We start from the raw sequence: 18,128 nt of genomic DNA on the forward strand, positions 1-18,128 counted from the left end.
AGTAACACAAATATGCCGAGTACTGGCAGGCTAGGGGGTCACTGGTTCTCCTTTGAAACTTGGAGCCAGATGGGGCAGGAGAGGAGGGGGACTAGTCCCACCAATTCCATTAGACAACCGGAGATAACCCCAGGCAAATCTTGGGAGTAGTCAGACCAGAGGGAGGGATGGAGTTGGGGGAAAGGGCTTTGCACCAGCGGAGGAGCTCGGAGGGATGGAATCATATCACAGGGAGAATAGAGGTACAGCTCTTACACTATTTTAATCCTAGAGTGGAGTGGTTATGTTTAGGTGGAAGGGGGTTGGGCTTTCACTGAGAGGATTTGGAGTCCTACCTTACAGGGCCGTGGTTTTACCACCAGACTGCTAGTAGCACAGCTGCACTTAATACCATCTCTTGAGGTGGCGTTAAATGCAGCCTCTCTATCACTGGCCTCTCCTATTCTCTGCTCCTTTTTGGCCCATGACCTGCATCTACCCATGCTAATGCCAGATCAGTGCGTAAGCTGTTTGTGTGGGTCTACGCTAAGAAGGCAATTCTATAACTAGACACCTCCCTTAAGATGCCTTGAAGGCATGTGGTGAGAGCCTATTCTATAATTGTATACTAGCATAACCTGGTATGGGGGCACCTTACATTTATGAACCCACAGTAACTGCAGATGCATAAATGCAGATTACAGAATTCTGTTAAGTTAATGTGTGTAAATAGAAATGATTTATAGTAGTAGTAGTAAATGGGACGTTTGATTGATAGGAGTCGGATGAAGCCATCTACGCCCAAGAGGTTTACTTGCTCCCGTACGTGCTGCTGCCACCTTGACACACTCAAAATACATTACTTTGTATGGTTGCAAGCTCCGCCTACTGGCTTCAGGCTAGATAATGGGCCAAGCATGCTCCCGCCATTTCCCGTCAATTAAACCTCCTTGGTTCTGCCCCTGTCCTGCCCATGTGTAAGGCCCCACTTGCATTTAGAAGTTTTGCCACTTATGCTCTTACAGAACAGCACTTAGGTGCCAAGTGTATACTTATCCATGAAAGGGCTAGTATTTTGTAAATTTACATGTGGAAATGCAAGTGCCCAGCTACTGAATTGCACTTTATGCTCCTGTGCAGTAAAACTCAAACAGCTGCTTAATGCAACTTAATTTATTTACTGCATTTATAATCCACCCCACCCAAGTAGAGTACCATAAAGTCAAGAAGGATTTGTTCTCCTTTAGGAAAAAGGTGAAGGCACATTGTTTTCAATTTGCACTCAGTTCTAATTGACATAATGCCAAATGATGTTATAACTGTTCCCTGCAGTTTGAGCTGAAATTATTTGTTCAATGTTTGATTTAATCTTGTTGTTCTAAGTGTTATTGTTAAGGTCACGTACCTTTTTTTTTTTTTTTTGTAATGGTCTGTATTAAATTCCCAAAGAGAAGGCACAATAAAATGAGCATAATTACACAGCAGAGCAAACATGTAAGTGACCAGAACAATAATCCACAATGATAAAGTGCAAAGAACAGCTGCAAAATAAAACAGAGGAATATGGCAAACATATCACTAAACGCTACCTCTAATCATTTAAAAGTATTTAGCCATAAACATGCATCCCCTATCCCACCCATACCCCATCCACCCCCCCCCCCCCCCAATGAAGGAACAAACATGGGAGAAAGGCAACAGGTCAACCACCCCACAACGTGATCACAGACAAAAGTAGAAAACAATATCAGTAGAAGCAGTGGGTCACAAAGGGAAACCAGAAAGAGATATCCAAGTTTAGATAGCCATTTAGTCAAGGAAGGTGGATATAGCACCTTCCACTGACTGGCCAAAGCTAAACCTGTACTTTATGTCTTATGTTTTTACTGTAATCTGCTCAATATTGTGGATGAGTGGACTAGAAATTTGTTTAAATAAATAAACTCTCTTTATTAAGATTCAGTATGTCACTATATGGGCTCATAAATATTTGCATTTCATATTGTTTCTCCTCTACTTTTAATACAGTAAAAGAAAAGCAGTTTAGTTCCTAGCAACAATATTCCTCTTGTGACAAAACATCAACTGACAAGTCACCATCAATTAATACCCTGGTGGAAGTTTTCTATTTGAGGGACTAATTATCAATAGATATTTTGTTCCTGGATCATTAATCAGTTAAACAATGCAATTTAGGCACTCTTACCATTTTGTTCTACCATGTTACTCAGTTCCAAAAGTTCAGGTGGCAGATCTTTTAAAAGAACAAAACAAACGTGTTAAGAATGTATAAGTGTTAAACTGGAAACTGAACAGTACACCAAATTACGAAACAGCTCTAAATAGAGTAGTATTGCTCATCAAACATAGATGCAACAGCAGCAATAATACTAGCTAATATATACTCTTGGGGATCAATATTCAAAGCTTTGATTGGTTTGTATTGGAAGGGAAGTAAATCAAATACAATAAATAAAAGTTATACATTCACTGGTGGCTGGCAAATGTGGAATTTGCATGGTGCTCGACTTTCAAGCCTCATTTATTTAATATAGTAACATATCACGGAAGACAAACCAACATGACCATCCAGTCTGTTCAGATTAGTGCTGTCAGATTCAGTCAAAAAGTTTTCAATTTGATTTGCTCATATGAATTGGGTTTTTTTTATTCAATTCAGCTTAGCTGAAATAGAAGGGCCAGACCCTTCCAGAAAGCATGTCTTTCCCTTTTCCTAGTTTCCAGGAGACCCCAGTAAATGTGCCATTGCTGAAAATCATTTTCTAATTTAAAGTCTTTTCCCCCTAGTTTGACTTCTGCTCTCTGCAAGTCTCTTGGGGTGATATCTGCCAATAGGCATCACTACAGAACAGGTTTTAACATCTGTAAGAGCCCAAGTGTTAGGCTGAATTCTGATTTAGCAGCAGCGAGTCAGAGAAATCCACTAAATATAAATACTAGAGAAGACGAGCACAAACTCGTAGAGGGAAAACGAGAATCTCAGGAATGCCAAGGGGAGTTAAGATGTACCTGGCAAATTTTTGGCAAACTCCAGAGTCCTAGACCGGGAGTGTTTGTTGGACACGAGCACATGGTGCCTCATCTGCAAACTTTCAAAGCACTGGCCAGAGAAAATTCCAGAGAGGGGAATGAGGCACTCGAGCGTGAATTATTACCCCCCCCCCCCCAATACACACACAAAACCCCTAAGACGAGGAATGAATGTTCTGCTTATTACTGTCCTGTTATTTGCAAAATTAAGCCATTTATCCTCCTAGAGCAGGTGGTTATTTGGGAATGTTTGCTATATCCTAGTTTAGAGGAAATATAGGCATCGCAGATGAAGTTGCAACCTAAGTGCTACTAACTTAAGGCATCACTACATAGATCTTCCTTACCTAAGATGTTTGTTTTAAGCAGCAGCCCGACTCTGCCCCCCCCCCCCCCCCAAGTATCTTTTAAACTGTTGTTCATCTCCAGCAGCAAACAGGAGCAAACGAGCACACTGCTCCCCCCAGGCTCCACAGCCTTCCCTCTGGCGTATTCCCACCTCTGCAGAAACAGGAAGTCATGCACTGGGAAGGATGTGGGGCCCATGAGAGCACAGTATACTCGATGGTTGCTCCTGTTCACTGCTGGAAAAGATCGTCAGTTTAAAAAGGTATGTGATGGCGGGGGTGGGGGGCAAATCGAACTATCAGGATTTTTTTTAAACAAATCGATTTGCCAAAAACGAATTGATGAATCATTTTCCTTCATGAACAGGACAGCACTAATCAGGGCTTTTTTTGTGGGGGTACATGGGGGTACTGAGTACCGGCACCTTTTCCATTGTCTGCTAAAATTGACCCAAGGACCCCAAGTTTTAATGAAAGAGCTCAGGCTCTACACACCAATTCTGCCTTGTCATAGATTCTGTAACTGGTTGCAGGGGGCCTGGCTATTGTGGGGTGGATCCCTCAGTGATCACCCCACCCTTGAAGGGTGGCCTAGCATTTGAGTACCGGCACCTTTTTTGCTAGAAAAAATGCACTGGCACTAGTCCAGATAAGTGGTCAAGAATGTACCTGCAACTCCATGAGGGTTATCCCCCAAACTTTGAGCCCTGTTTACTAAGCCTTGCTGTAGGCGCGCTAGCATTTTTAGTGCGCGCTAACGCTAGAGACACCTATATATTTCTATGGGTATCTCTAGTATTAGCACGCGCTAAAAACACAAGTTCACCTTAGTAAACAGGGCCCTTTGTTTTTAGGTTCAAGTTTCAAGTTTGTTATTTCTTGATAAACTGCACATTGGAACCCATCTAGACATTTTACAAATTAAAAGTATGAAAAGAAAGAACTCCATTATCTGACAGGATAATACATACATTTGGTTAGTAATATCACTATCTTGAGCACTTCGATTTAGACTCTGCACCTGTCCCTTGGGATGGATATAGTTCAAAAGACCCTTAGTGCCTAGTGCAGTCTAACCCACTTTATGCCTCTTTTCACTATCTTTTCCTTCAGCAGCACTTCCATTACTGTTCCATTACTGAAGTGAGGCTTACCGTCCTATAGTTTCCCACTTCTTCTCTGTGGTGTTTGGCTCCACCCAGTGCATCCCAGAATGCACTGAGCAGGGCCTGGGCGCCACCATTTTGTTCCGGGCTGGAGCCATTACTGTTGCCCTCCTGCCTCTACCTTGTTATAAAGGTACAGGGAGGAGCAGGGCAGGGGGTCGAGTACGGGAGGTTGACCCTCTGCATGTGCAAGTGCAGGGGAAGGAGTTCGATCCACTGGACCACCAGGGAAAAGGTTTTTAAAAGGTTCGGGGGTCATGGTCCACTGAACCACCAGGAAAATGTTTTTAAAAGGTTTGGGGGTTGTGGGGAGGTCGTGGTCCATTATACCATCAGGGAAATTTTTTTTTTTTAAGTGTGGGGTTGGGGAGGTCCAGTACATCAGAGCTGTCAAATCCATTTGACAGCTCGAACTCACAAACAGCAAGGATGCACAAAAGGAGATCCATGCAGCAATTCACTAAATTTTAACGAGGCAGCCAAATTTTATGGCTGCCTTTGTGCATCGGGGCCTATGTTCCTTCTCCTGGATTTTCTTCCATGAACACAAAAGTATTTGTTTAGCACGTCTGCTTTTTCCTCATTACCCTACACGTGGAGGGGCATAATCGAAGTTTGTCAGTTCATAGATCGATTTTAAGTTGTGCGGCAGCGCGTTCCAGAATTGTGTGCTCAAGTAGGAAAAGGTTGACGCGTGCATTAGTTTGTATTTTAGCCCTTTACAAGTAGGGAAATGAAGGTTGAGGAATGTGCGGGATGATATCTTAGCATTCCTAGGTGGTAAGTCTATTAGGTCTGACACATAGGCTGGGACATCTCCATGAATGATTTTGTGGACCAGGGTGCATATTTTGAACGTGATGCGTTCTTTAAGAGGGAGCCAATGCAGCTTTTCTCGTAGGGGTTTAGCACTCATATTTTGTTTTACCGAATATGAGTCTGGCTGCCGTGTTCTGGGCTGTCTGAAGTTTCTTATTTGTTCTTTACAACCGGCGTAGAGTGCGTTGCAGTAGTCTAGATGACTGAGCACCATTGATTGTACCAGGTTATGGAAAACAGTCCTTGGGAAAAAAGGTCTTATTCTTTTTAATTTCCACATTGAGTGGAACATCTTCTTGGTTATGTTTCTTGCATGGCTCTCAATTCTCGGCGTTACCATCAACCGGTACCTAACACTTGAGAGTGTTAGGTACCGGTTGATGGTAACGCCGAGAATTTTTAGGGTGTCTGCGATTGGAAGGTTCAGGTTTTGTGTGTTAACTGCGGTGAATTTGTTCTTGTTATGTTGAGAGGTGAGTATTAGGCATTGAGTTTTTTCTGCATTGAGTTTCAGCCGAAATGCGTCCGCCCATGAATGCGTGATCTGGAGACTTTGGTTAATGTCATTGGAAATTTCCGTTAGATCTTGTTTGAATGGGATGTAGATCGTTACATCATCTGCGTGGAGGAGTGGCCTAGTGGTTAGGGTGGTGGACTCTGGTCCTGGGGAACTGAGGAACTGAGTTCAATTCCCACTTCAGGCACAGCTCCTTGTGACTCTGGGCAAGTCACTTAACCCTCCATTGTCCCTGGGCAAGTCACTTAACCCTCCATTGTCCCAGGTACAAATAAGTACCTGTATATGTAAGCCGCATTGAGCCTGTCATGAGCAGGAAAGCACGGGGTACAAATGTAACTAAAATAAAAAAAATAAAAATATGTATGGGTTGAGGTTTTGGTTTGATAATAGCTTAGCCAAGGGTATCATCATTAAGTTGAATAGAGTCGACGAAAGGGGAGATCCCTGTGGGACTCCGCATTCTGGTATCCATGGGGCTGAGGTATTCAAGTTAGATGTCACTTGGTATGATCGTGTGGTTAGGAATCCCTTAAATCAGTTTAGAATGTTACCTCCAATTCCAAAGTAGTCAAGGATGTGTAGTAGTATTCCATGATCAACCATGTCGAAAGCGCTTGACATATCGAATTGGAGAAGAAGTATGTTCTTTCCAGATGCAATCATTTCTTTGAATTTGGTCATGAGGGTAACTAGTACTGTTTCAGTACTGTGGTTTGATCGAAATCCTGACAGAATCATGGAGTATTGAGAATTTATTTAAATAGTTTGTGAGTTGTTTGGTCACCAGTCCTTCCGTTAGTTTGGTTATTAAGGGAATGGATGCTACCGGTCTGTAGTTAGTTAGTTCACTGGCACTTTTCTTTGCGTCTTTGGGTATGGGGGTGAGTAGAATGTTTCCTTTCTCCTTCGGGAATATTCCATTTTGTAGCATATAATGCAAGTGTTTCGTTATGTCTGTTATGAATTGTTGAGGAGCAGATGTCATAAGGTTGTTTGGACATATGTCAAGTTTGCAATGAGATTTGGCAATTTTTTTTGAGCGTTTGGGAAATAATAGCCTCTGATATTGTTGGTCCAAGTTGGTCCAAGTTCTGTCTGCTGGGCAGGTGCTAGGGTCTGGGTCTAGACAATTAAGAAACTTCATTTTTTTCTTTAGTGAATGGAATATATATGGTAACACTGTCTGCATAAATGAATGTTGGGAGACCATTTTTCTGCAGTAAATTGCCTAATGGAATCAACTTGATGTTAAATAGGATGGGGGACAATTGAGAGCCCTGGGACACTCCACAAACAGGGGACCATGCTGATTAAATTGTACCTGATTGTTTCACTTGGTATGATCTAGATTTAGGAAGCCTGAGAACCATTTTAACACAGTTCCATAGATTCCGTAATGGTAAAGGATGTTTAGAAGGATATTATGATCAACAGTGTCAAAGGACATATCAAATTGGAGTATTAATATTTTATTACAAAAGCTAAGTTCTCGTCTAAATTTAGGTAGGAGGGTGGTGAGAACAGTGTCAGTACTGTGAGAAGGTCTAAAACCAGATTAGTTGGTGAGTGATTACCCCCCCACCTTACCTTTAACAATAATGGGACTGAAGCCGCTGGTCTGTAGTTAGAGACTACACAGGCTAGTTTGGGTATTCTTTGATATGGGAGTCAAAATAATGTTGCCATTTTGAGGGGGGAATAAGCCCTGAGATGACATGACATTTATGTTTGAGTGCAAATAGCTTATGAGTAAATTATGATGTGATTTGAGAAAGTAACTAGGCAGTTATCAAGTAGACATTGAGGCATATTTTCAAAGCACTTTGGGAGGCTAAGTTGCATAGGTTTCTATGGAACTTTGGGAGGCTAAGTGCTTTGAAAATGAGCTTCATTGTGATTTAGTGTATTTGTGAAGAGTGCATTTGACTTGATCAGTTGTAAGTGGGTGAAAGACTGACCAGATTCTGTCTGCTTGGGAGCATAGTGGTGAAGGATCATATAGATTAAGAAAATGATCCATTGATGTTAGGGAGTTTAGTTTTTGTCTGATTTTAGTTATTCTCTGCTCGAAACATGACGCCAATTGATCAGCTGTTGAAGTGGGTTCATTTGTAGTAGTTACAGGTTGAGTATTCAACAGCTTATTTACTAGTGGGTAAAGGTTTTGTGGCTTAACTGTTGGTTTGTTTTTTTTTGCCTATAAGTTTTGAATAGTAAGTGGTTTTTGGTTTGATGATTATGCTCTTGTATGATTTTAGAAGTTTTTTCCAATTAGTCCATTGTTCATTAGATTTATTTTTGATCCAAATTTTTTTTCTTCTATATTTACGTTTCATTAGTAGGAGTTCTTTGTTAAACCATGGAGTTAACTTCTTTTTTTGGTTGGGATTTGTTTGTAATTGATGCAATTTCATCTAGAACAGTTTTGCAAGTGTTGTTCCATTGTTGGATGAAATCAGTAGATGGATTAGAGAAAAGTTACTAAATTGTTCGTTTGACCAAAATTTTGAGGGGTCAATTTTACCTCTGGTTTTGAAGGTATGTCATGTGATAGTAGGCTTAGATAAATGGGTGGATTCTTTCCAGTTTAGCTTGAAAGAAAGGCTAATATGAACTAACAAAGGTATCAGGGACCACAAATATATGTAAGTTAATAACGTCTGTAAATTTGGTTGTTAATAAATCTAGCTGATGTCCTTTGATTGTGGAAGGACACTCCACTGAAGAATGAGAACTGCCAGACATAAAGGAAATCAAGGAATTGCTTAGTATAGATTAGCAGCATTTTCAAGATGTAAGTTGATATCTACAATCATAATGATATTGTTTCCTTGACAGAAAGTTTGACTGTGTTTTTGGCTGGTTAGAAAGTCCAAAAAACTATATGTACAAAAAGAAATCCTGTGTAGCTCCCCCATCAATTAAACTTCCAAATAATCTCATAGAACTGAAATACAGTCTTTAGATCAATGTCTCTAGTGAACAGAAGTGCCATTAGATAACAGATAATGGACTTTAAAACTATTTTACCTTGTTTCAAGATATAAATGTACAAAATATAAATAGAATAAGCAGTTCCACTGAATGACTACATATCTATCAGAGCATCTCAACTTTCCTACTTCAAAAGAGACTGTCTGTGAACCTAACATCGAGCACTGTAAATTGCTGACAAAGAAAAACTGGCTTTTGTTATACTGAATAGAGAGAACGTTCTGAAATCTCACCTACTTTAATATGAAAATCTGCTCTGGCCAAATAAATCAAAGATCTTCAAACACCCTAGTAATCTGGGAAGAAGAAACAATAGCCTCAAGAAAAGCAATTTCTGTCTTAAATAAGGGAAAAGGAAATGGGACTTGATATACTGCCTCTCTGTGGTTGTTGCAACTACATTCCCGGAGATGGGAAGGCGGTAGAACTAGAGGACATGAAATGAGATTGAAGGGGGGCAGACTCAAGAAAAATGTCAGGAAGTATTTTTTCACTGAGAGAATGGTGGATGCTTGGAATGCCCTCCTGCAGGAGGTGGTGGAGAGGAAAACGGTAACGGAATTCAAACATGTGTGGGATAAACATAAAGGAATCCTGCTCAGAAGGAAGGGATCCCCAGAAGCTTAGTTGGTGGTGGGAGGCAGGGCAGACTTATACGGTCTGTGCCAGAGCTGGTGGTGGGAGGCAGGGATAGTGCTGGGCAGACTTATATGGTCTGTGCCCTGAAAAAGACAGGTACAAATCAAGGTAAGGTATACACAAAAAATGGCACATGTGAGTTTATCTTGTTGGGCAGACTGGATGGACCGTGCAGGTCTTTTTCTGCCGTCATCTACTACGTTACATTCAAAGCGGTTTACATAGTATATACAGGTACTTATTTATACCTGGGGCAATGGAGGGTTAGGTGACTTGCCCACAGTCACAAGGAGCTGCAATGAGAATTGAACCCAGTTCTCCAGAATCAAAGTCTGCTGCACTAACCACTAGGCTATTCCTCCACTCTTAAATAAGGCTGTTTAAGTGCCTTTAGGTAAAGAACTAAACAATAAAATGAAGCAACACTATGAGATGTATAAAGATATGTAAATGTATCTATCAAGTTTTAAGTTTTGTGGAGAATTAAAAGAAGCATTGTGGGGGGGTCACGTGATGCTCTGAAAGGAGGCAGACGTGGTTTCGTGAGCTCCGAGGCCCTGACCCCTGAAATCTGAAATTAAAACGATTATATTAAAAGGCAAGAGCCCTTAAACATTAGAATATAGCGGAGAACCTTTATGGAAAAGTTTCTGAGCACTCCAGCAAGAGCGATGACCAGCAGAAGCACGAAAAAAGAAAAAGACAAACCCAAGGCAGCGGGTGGTGCGGAGGAAGGCCCGACGCTGAGCGGGAACGCCGCGTTCACAGAGGAGCAGTTAAAACAGCTCAGAGACGTGATGGAGGAGGTGATGGCGCAAAAGCTAGACCAACTATGTGTACGCACCGCGAACTTAGAGTCGCTCCTCACGGACACTGTGCAGAGAACGGGTGAGCTTGAAAAGCGAGTCTCAGACGTCGAAGATGCGTCGGGCCCCACCGCGCGCCAAGTAACGGACCTTACAGCAAACGTGGAGCGGCTGAAGGTTCAACTCGATGACCTAGAGAACAGGTCGCGAAGGGGAAATTTGCGGCTGGTGGGCCTCCCAGAAGCGGTCCCAGACCAAGCGCTAGCGTCTGTGTTGGAAAAGTGGCTAGCAGAAGAATTTGCGTTATCTGACCACGCGGGCAAGATTTGTTTGGAACGGGCCCACCGGGTGGGAAGATATCAAGAGGGAAAGGAAAGCCCGAGAACAGTTATAGTCAAAGTGCACAACTATGTGCACAAAGTAGAAATCTTGCAAGGCTATAGACAAAAACGCCAGGATCTCAAATACAATGGACACCAAGTCCGAATTTACCAGGATTATTCGGCAGCACTGCAGGAGCAGAGGAAAAAATTTACTCCATGGTGTCAGCGACTCCATGAAATGAAAGTGCCGTTCATGCTCATATACCCTGCGGTACTTAAAATCAAGAGTGAAGGCAAATGGAAGATTTGCAGCACAGTCTCTGCAGCACAACACCACGTGGAGGACTTGGAAGACAAGAAAAACAGGCCTGACAGAGGAGAGAAAGAGAAATAATTTACCTAATGTAATGTATCATATGTTTATTGCTATGTTGGAGTGTTAGTTACAATATAGTAAAGATCCCACGCAGGGATTCAGGGGTTGATGCCCAAGCTTGTTTATGGAGGGGCTGCCATGATTATGCTAGAGTTGGGGCCCGGAGGCACGGAAACCCCGATTACCCATCCAGAGAGAGAGATGGGTTGGGACACAGAGATGGGAGGGACAATAAAGGGAAGGATAAGGAATGGGGGAGGGGTGGGACGGCAGAGGGGAGCAGGGGGGGAGGTAGGGGTCAGAAGCAGAAGAGGGAGGGCATGGGAAGGGGTAGTTGGGGGGGTAGCAGAACCAATTTTGTGTGCAATTGGGGCATCGAAAGGTGGGACACTTGTAGCAACGAACACATGACAAAGAGGAAAAGTACGGACAGAGACTTTAAGAACTTAACGGGAAGATTCCCTGGGAGGGAGGCTGGGCTCTCCTGGGAACGCAGAGAGGATACTATGACTGTAACACTATACAAGAGCTTTGAGAAAGCCACGGGGGAATGAGGTTCGCGTGATCTCCTGGAACGTTTGTGGGATCACGTCCCCAATAAAAAGAACAAAGCTATTGGAGGCTTTGAAGCGTCATGGGGCCCAGATAGCCTGCGTTCAAGAGACGAGACTCTCCCAAGAGGAGCATGAAAAGCTAAAAAAACAGTGGGTGGGGGAGGTGTACTGTTCCCCAGCGGCAGGCAGAAAGGGAGGGGTAGCAATTTTAATACATAAAGCTTTGGCCTGCCAAGTAACGCCCTTATTCAAAGATAGTGAGGGGAGATATGTTGGAGTAAAAATACACCTGCAGGGCAGAGATAGACTTTTGGTGGCTGTTTACGCACCAACTGGGATGAACAAACAGTTTTACTCACAGTTACTAAGCAAATGCCAACAGTACCCGGATCTGCCCAAAATAATAGCAGGAGACATGAACCAGGTATTTGACTGGGGGCTGGATCGTACGGGACCAAGGAGAAGAGGGGAGCTTGATGGGCCCACTCTACTAGAATCCTTTTGTCAATCTGCAGGGTTAGTTGATCCATGGCGGTTGCTGAACATGGATGAGAACGATTACACTCATACATCAAGAGTCCACCGTACACAATCCAGACTAGATTATATATTACTTTCCCAAGAATTGTTCTCGCAGGTCCAGGCAGCAAGGATAGGGCCTGAGGAGCTGTCAGATCATGCTATGGTCTGGATAGACCTGGAGGCACAGCCATTTTATCAAACAGCGAGACACTGGCGCTTCCCGGCCTATCTATATTCCTCCCCGGAATTTCAGGAATATCTTCTTAAAAAATGGGAGGAATATAGCACCTTTAATGCCCAGCATGCGGAAGACCCAGTTCTTTTTTGGGCAGCTGCTAAAGCTGTGCTAAGAGGAGACATAATAGCCTATGTGAGCCAGAGAAATCGTCAGATCGCAAGGGGGATCCTAGCTCGAGAACGCCAGTTTAGACAGGCAAAGAGGCAGTACATTAAAGACCCAGTAGCAGACAATTATGATACATTGAGGGCAGCGCGGGTTGCATTAAATGAACTCTTGCATGAGAGAACGACCCGTTCCCTTATTTACAGAAAGTATAAACTTTACAAGCATGGAGATAAAGTGGGAGGGCAGCTAGCTCGCATGGTGAAAGGAGCGCGTAGGTCACATTACATACCGGTCCTGAGGAATAGTGCAGGACAGAGAGTGTCTAGAGCGGAGGAGGTGGCGGAGACCTTCTGGAGGCATTTCTCAGGGTTATACCAAGGAGAGCCTGGGGAGCGAAAAGGAATAAGGGACTACTTAGCTCGGTCGGGTATGCCGCAGCTCCCGGCTGAAGCAGTGGAGGGGCTAAATGTGCCATTAACGGCTAAAGAAGTTCAGAGTGCCATCAAGGCTCTAAAGTTACATTCGGCGCCGGGGCCTGACGGCTTTTCGGGCGAGTTTTACAAAATGTTAGGCCCCCAACTACTGGGACCATTATGGGAATACTATACAGAAATCATAGAGCACGAGGCGTTTCCTCCTCAGGCAAATATGGCGTTAGTTAGCCTTCTGCCAAAAAGTGGGAGGGATTTATTGGACCCTGGCTCATATCGGCCGATTTCACTAATAAACGTGGATGTGAAGATTCTATCACGAGTCCTGGCAGACCGACTGGCCCCTTTGCTGCCCCAGGTAATTCAGGAGAATCAGATAGGCTTTGTGAGAGGTCGCCAGTCAGTCTTAAATGTGCGCAAATTACTAGCAGCAGTCATACACAATACAGTGGGAGGCACATCGGGGTTGATAGTCAGCCTAGATGCGGAACGCGCCTTCGATAGAGTGTTTTGGCCCTTTATGTTTGAAGTGTTACAATGGGTGGGGATCACGGGATGGCACTTACAGGCTATAAGAGCACTTTATACATCCCCAAAAGCTATGCTGATAGTGAATGGGATTAGAACGAAAGAGATGGAGATTAGATGTGGGACACGACAGGGATGCCCCCTGTCTCCTCTGCTATTTGTGCTCTCCTTAGAGCCTCTTTTATGTGAGATTCGGGCGGCGGAGCAGATACGGGGCATACAAACGCAGGGGGCAGCTCCCAAAATACTTGCATATGCCGATGATCTCTTACTCATTCTAGACCCGGCCCACTCGACACTCCATTGCCTGTTAGAAGTTCTGAAGGGGTACGGGGCGATGTCAGGCTTTAAGCTAAACCTACTAAAGTCACAGGGCCTGCCCCTAGGAGAGGAGGTGAAAGTTGGCTGGGGAGAACGGTTCCCTTTGGGATGGGCGATTGAGAAAATAAAATATCTGGGGGTTATGGTCCCGACTGATCTAGCTAAGCTATACAGAGTGAATGTGTTCCCACTGCTGGCAGAAACCCGTCGATTGCTACAACTCTGGGGCGCCTATCCCATTTCGCTTACTGGCCGTATAGCACTTTTTAACATGATGATAGCGCCTAAGTGGCTCTACCTATTCCAAATGTTGCCGCTATATTTGCAGCGCAGGGAAGAGCGGATATTACATCGCATGGTGCAAGGCTTTTTGTGGAGGGATCGGCGCCCTAGATTGCCGATGGCAGTAATACAAAAGCCAAAGTCTCATGGGGGAATGGGATTGCTGAACATTAGGTACTTGGTAGTTTCCTGTGTTTTGAGGCATGTTCGGGACTGGCTGCTGGGGACCCAGGACTTCACACCGACTGCAATAGAAACATCGCTGGCCCCTGAGGAGCATCTGGGATGGCTGATACACACAACAAGCAGGAAACCACAGCTGGAGATTCGGAAAAATCCGTTTATTAGTTCTGCAAGAGCGGCCTGGAGGTGGCTGTGCAGGCGCCACAACTTTTCGCCCGCAGCAACACCATTCTTGCCGTTGAGAAACAACCCAGACTTCCCAGCGGGCACATCTTCAAAGACTCTTCTCACCTGGCAGAAGCGCGGGATCCACTATATTTACCAGCTGCTGAATGAGGAGGGGAAGATTAAAGACTTTACAGAACTGCAGCAGGAATTTAAATTACCAGCTCAGGACTTTTATGCTTATTACCAGGTGCGGCATTATGCAGCATCCCTCGGCTGGGAGAACCTATGCGAGGATGCACAGGATGTTTTAAGCTCGGCTCTTACCTTGGGCTCCCAAAATGCAGTACCATTAAGATTTTTCCATCGGAATTTGTTGGATACAACAGAAGATCTGGACTATGCGGGCTATGCGGCGAAGTGGGCAGCGGACTTAGCGGAGGATGTCTCGGAGAGTTTGTTCACAGACTTTCTCAGAAGCATCTTGAGACAGGCCACCTTTTCCCGAGACTGGGAGCTGCAGTACAGGTTTGCGCTAAGACTATATATTGCGCCTAATAGAGCATTCAAGGCGCGTTTTGGATCCACAGGGGCGTGTCCAAAGTGTGGCAGGAACCCAGCTACTTTGGGCCATATGTTCTGGACTTGCCCATTAGTGGCAAACTTCTGGGCAGAGATACTAGCGGCTATCCAGAAATATTGGAACTACTCAGTGCCCATGCAGCCTCTGCTTTTATTTGAGGACTTTAAACTAAGAAATCTTCACGTATCGGGTTTGAAAGACTTCCTGAGGAGGTCTGTGCTACAGGGAAAGAGAGTGTTGCTACTGAACTGGAGGGAGTCGACCGCCCCAGTTGTGGCGCATTGGAGGGTGCAAATGATTGAGAGACTAAAGCTGGAGAGACGGGGAATCAAGAATTTTGAGTCACCGGAGGGCAAACGTTTGCGGTTGGTGTGGAGTCGTTTCTGGGACACACTATAGCCCGCAGCCAGGAGCAGTCTTCTTAACAGTTAATGCCTCTGTGAAATAGTGTTGAATGTGCCACACCTTTCTGATGCACTGTCTGAATGTCTTTTTGGGTGGGGGGGGGGGGGGAATAGTGAAGGAAGGGAGGGGAAGGGGAGTTTGAAACGTGTTTTTTCCACATAATATGTTTATTGAAGCATGATTGCAGACCTGATAAGTTGTCAACTGTACCTGTGACTTGTAATTGCAATTGTCACTTTTGTTTTGAATAAAAAGATTTAAACATAAAAGAAGCATTGTGGAGAGGACTTCCGGTGGAGCTGCCGGCCAAGATGGCCACTGCAATATGAGCTCCCGCAGGCAACGACCGGGGATCCCAGCAGAATTAGCATTTCCAACCCCCAGAACAACAACAAACATTTCTAAAGCGCTACTAGGGTTACGCAGCGCTGGACAATTCAAACATAGAAGGACAGTCCCTGCTCAAAGAGCTTACAATCTAAAAGACAAGAGAACAATCTAAAGACAAGTGAACAATCTAGAGGACGAGTGAACAGTTAATCTGATAGGGTGGATAGATTGGGGTATTTTATATTTCTCGAGCGGTTAGGCGCCGAAGGCAGCATTGAAGAGGTGAGTTTTAAGCAGAGATTTGAAGATGGGTAGGGAGGGGGCATGGCGTATGGGTAAAGGAAGATTATTCCAGGCATAGGGTGAGGCAAGGCAGAATGAGCGAAGCCTGGAGTTGGCAGTGGTGGAGAAGGGTACTGAGAGAAGGGCTTTGTCCTGTGAGCGGAGGTTGCGGGCGGGAACATAGAGGGAGATGAGGGTGGAGAGGTAGTGAGGAGCCGCAGACTGAGTGCATTTGTAGGTAAGGAGGAGGAGCTTGAATTGTATGCGATATCTGATCGGAAGCCAATGAAGTGATTTAAGGAGAGGGGTGATATGAGTATATTGGTTTTGGCGGAATATAAGATGTGCAGCAGCGTTCTGAACGGATTGAAGGGGGGATAGATGGCCGAGTGGGAGGCCGGTGAGGAGTAAGTTGCAGTAATCATGGCGAGAGGTAATGAGAGCATGGACGAGATTTCTGGTGGTATGCTCAGAGAGGAAAGGGCGAATTTTGCTGATGTTGAGGAGGAAGAAGCGACAGGTCTTGGCAGTCTGTTGGATATGCGCAGAGGAGGAGAGGGAGGAGTCGAAGATGACTCCGAGGTTGCGGGCAGATGGGACGGGGAGGATGAGGGTGTTATCAACAGAGATAGAGAGTGGAGGAAGAGGAGAAGTGGGTTTAGGAGGAAAGACAAGGGGCTCGGTCTTGGACATGTTCAGCTTCAGGTGGCGGTTGGACATCCATGCCGCAATGTCGGATAAACAGGCCGATACCTTGGCCTGAGTCTCCGCAGTGATGTCAGGTGTGGAGAGGTATAGCTGGGTGTCATCAGCATAAAGATGATACTGAAAACCATGAGACGAGATCAGCGAGCCCAGGGAAGAGGTGTAGATTGAGAAGAGAAGGGGTCCAAGGACAGATCCCTGGGGAACTCCAACAGATAGTGGGATGGGAGTGGAGGAAGATCCATGGGAGTGTACCCTGAAGGTGCGGTGGGAGAGATAAGAGGAGAACCAGGAGAGGACAGGGCCTTGGAACCCAAAAGAGAACACGATGGAGCAGTTGTTCCCCAGTCAAAGAGTGTCCCAAACGCTTGACTGAGGGCCGCAAAGCCGATCCGTAAAGATGGCGCAGTGAAAATCAGCGAACCCGCATCCGACCGCACCCGCGTGGAGCCACGACCAGCAGCAGCCAGTGGAAAACATAGGAGGGAGACACGCCACGGGCCCGATGCTGGCAACGGACCTGGAAAACAAAAAGGTAGAAGATCCTTACTAGCGGGCTCCAGAACAGGCAATTGGAACCGGAGGCACGAGCAGCCGGATGAGGGTGCGGTGGAGGGCGGATGATAGTGCGGGACACGAGGAGCAGGGGGCAATGCAGCGCCTTAACATGAGAGAGTGCTAGTGGGAAGAGAGACACGGGAAGACAAGCGCAAGGGATACAGCATTAGTGCCTGGAAACGACCATATGCGTGCAGAATAAAAGAGGAAGACTCGGTGTACATTCCAGTAATAATAAAATAGAACGCGGCACACAGTAATAGACAGTCCAACCCATTGTAGCAGTTAGCTGAGAAACCGGGACAGAGCACAGTATCAAAAATCTGTTGAATTGATTATAGCTACCCCCAGTATTAATGTATACTGACCAGAGGCGCCAAGAAAGAGCTGGAGAAGAATAAGAGTGGGGGCATAAAGATGGCGGGAAAAAACTCTCCACCGTCACCATCGGTGAGCTCCGCCTGGGCCTCAGAAATAGTTACAGAGGTAAAAATGGAGGTGGAGGAAACCATGAGCCACAAATTACAGCAAATAATTGACAAGCTTGATGGGATGGATCAAAGAATCACCACATTTACTAACGAGTTCCAGGAGGTTCAACAGCGACTGGGGGAGGTGGAAACCTCCTCGCAGAAGGCCTCAAAGTCCATCGAACATCTCCAAAACATGGTATCAACCTAACCTTGGAAGATAAAGTGGATGATTTGGAGAATCGTTCTCGAAGGAATAATCTTCGGCTGGTAGGAATATCAGAATCAATACAAGATGCAGAACTGAGAGGGTTTTTTGGAGCCATGGCTCGCCAAGATTTTGTCTAATCAAAGTACCACGGGGCCACTCAAGATAGAACGAGCACATCGTTTGGGCCCAAGAAAAAAGACTAACACACAGCCAAGAGTGGTCATATTGCGAC

At 44.9% G+C, this 18,128-nt stretch overlaps 1 protein-coding gene across 1 annotated transcript in view; it reads right to left on the bottom strand.

Moving 5' to 3' along the window:
* LOC115474434 (NFX1-type zinc finger-containing protein 1-like) overlaps window positions 1–18,128 on the bottom strand; it is a 303,411-nt gene that overhangs the window by 176,647 nt on the left and 108,636 nt on the right. Inside the window, 1 exon segment of the mRNA XM_030209896.1 lies at window positions 2,186–2,233. Within this exon segment, the coding sequence (XP_030065756.1) occupies window positions 2,186–2,233 (48 nt within the window).

The sequence above is a fragment of the Microcaecilia unicolor genome, chromosome 1 (assembly GCF_901765095.1).
Source record: "Microcaecilia unicolor chromosome 1, aMicUni1.1, whole genome shotgun sequence".
In the NCBI taxonomy this organism is placed as follows: Eukaryota; Metazoa; Chordata; class Amphibia; order Gymnophiona; family Siphonopidae; genus Microcaecilia; species Microcaecilia unicolor.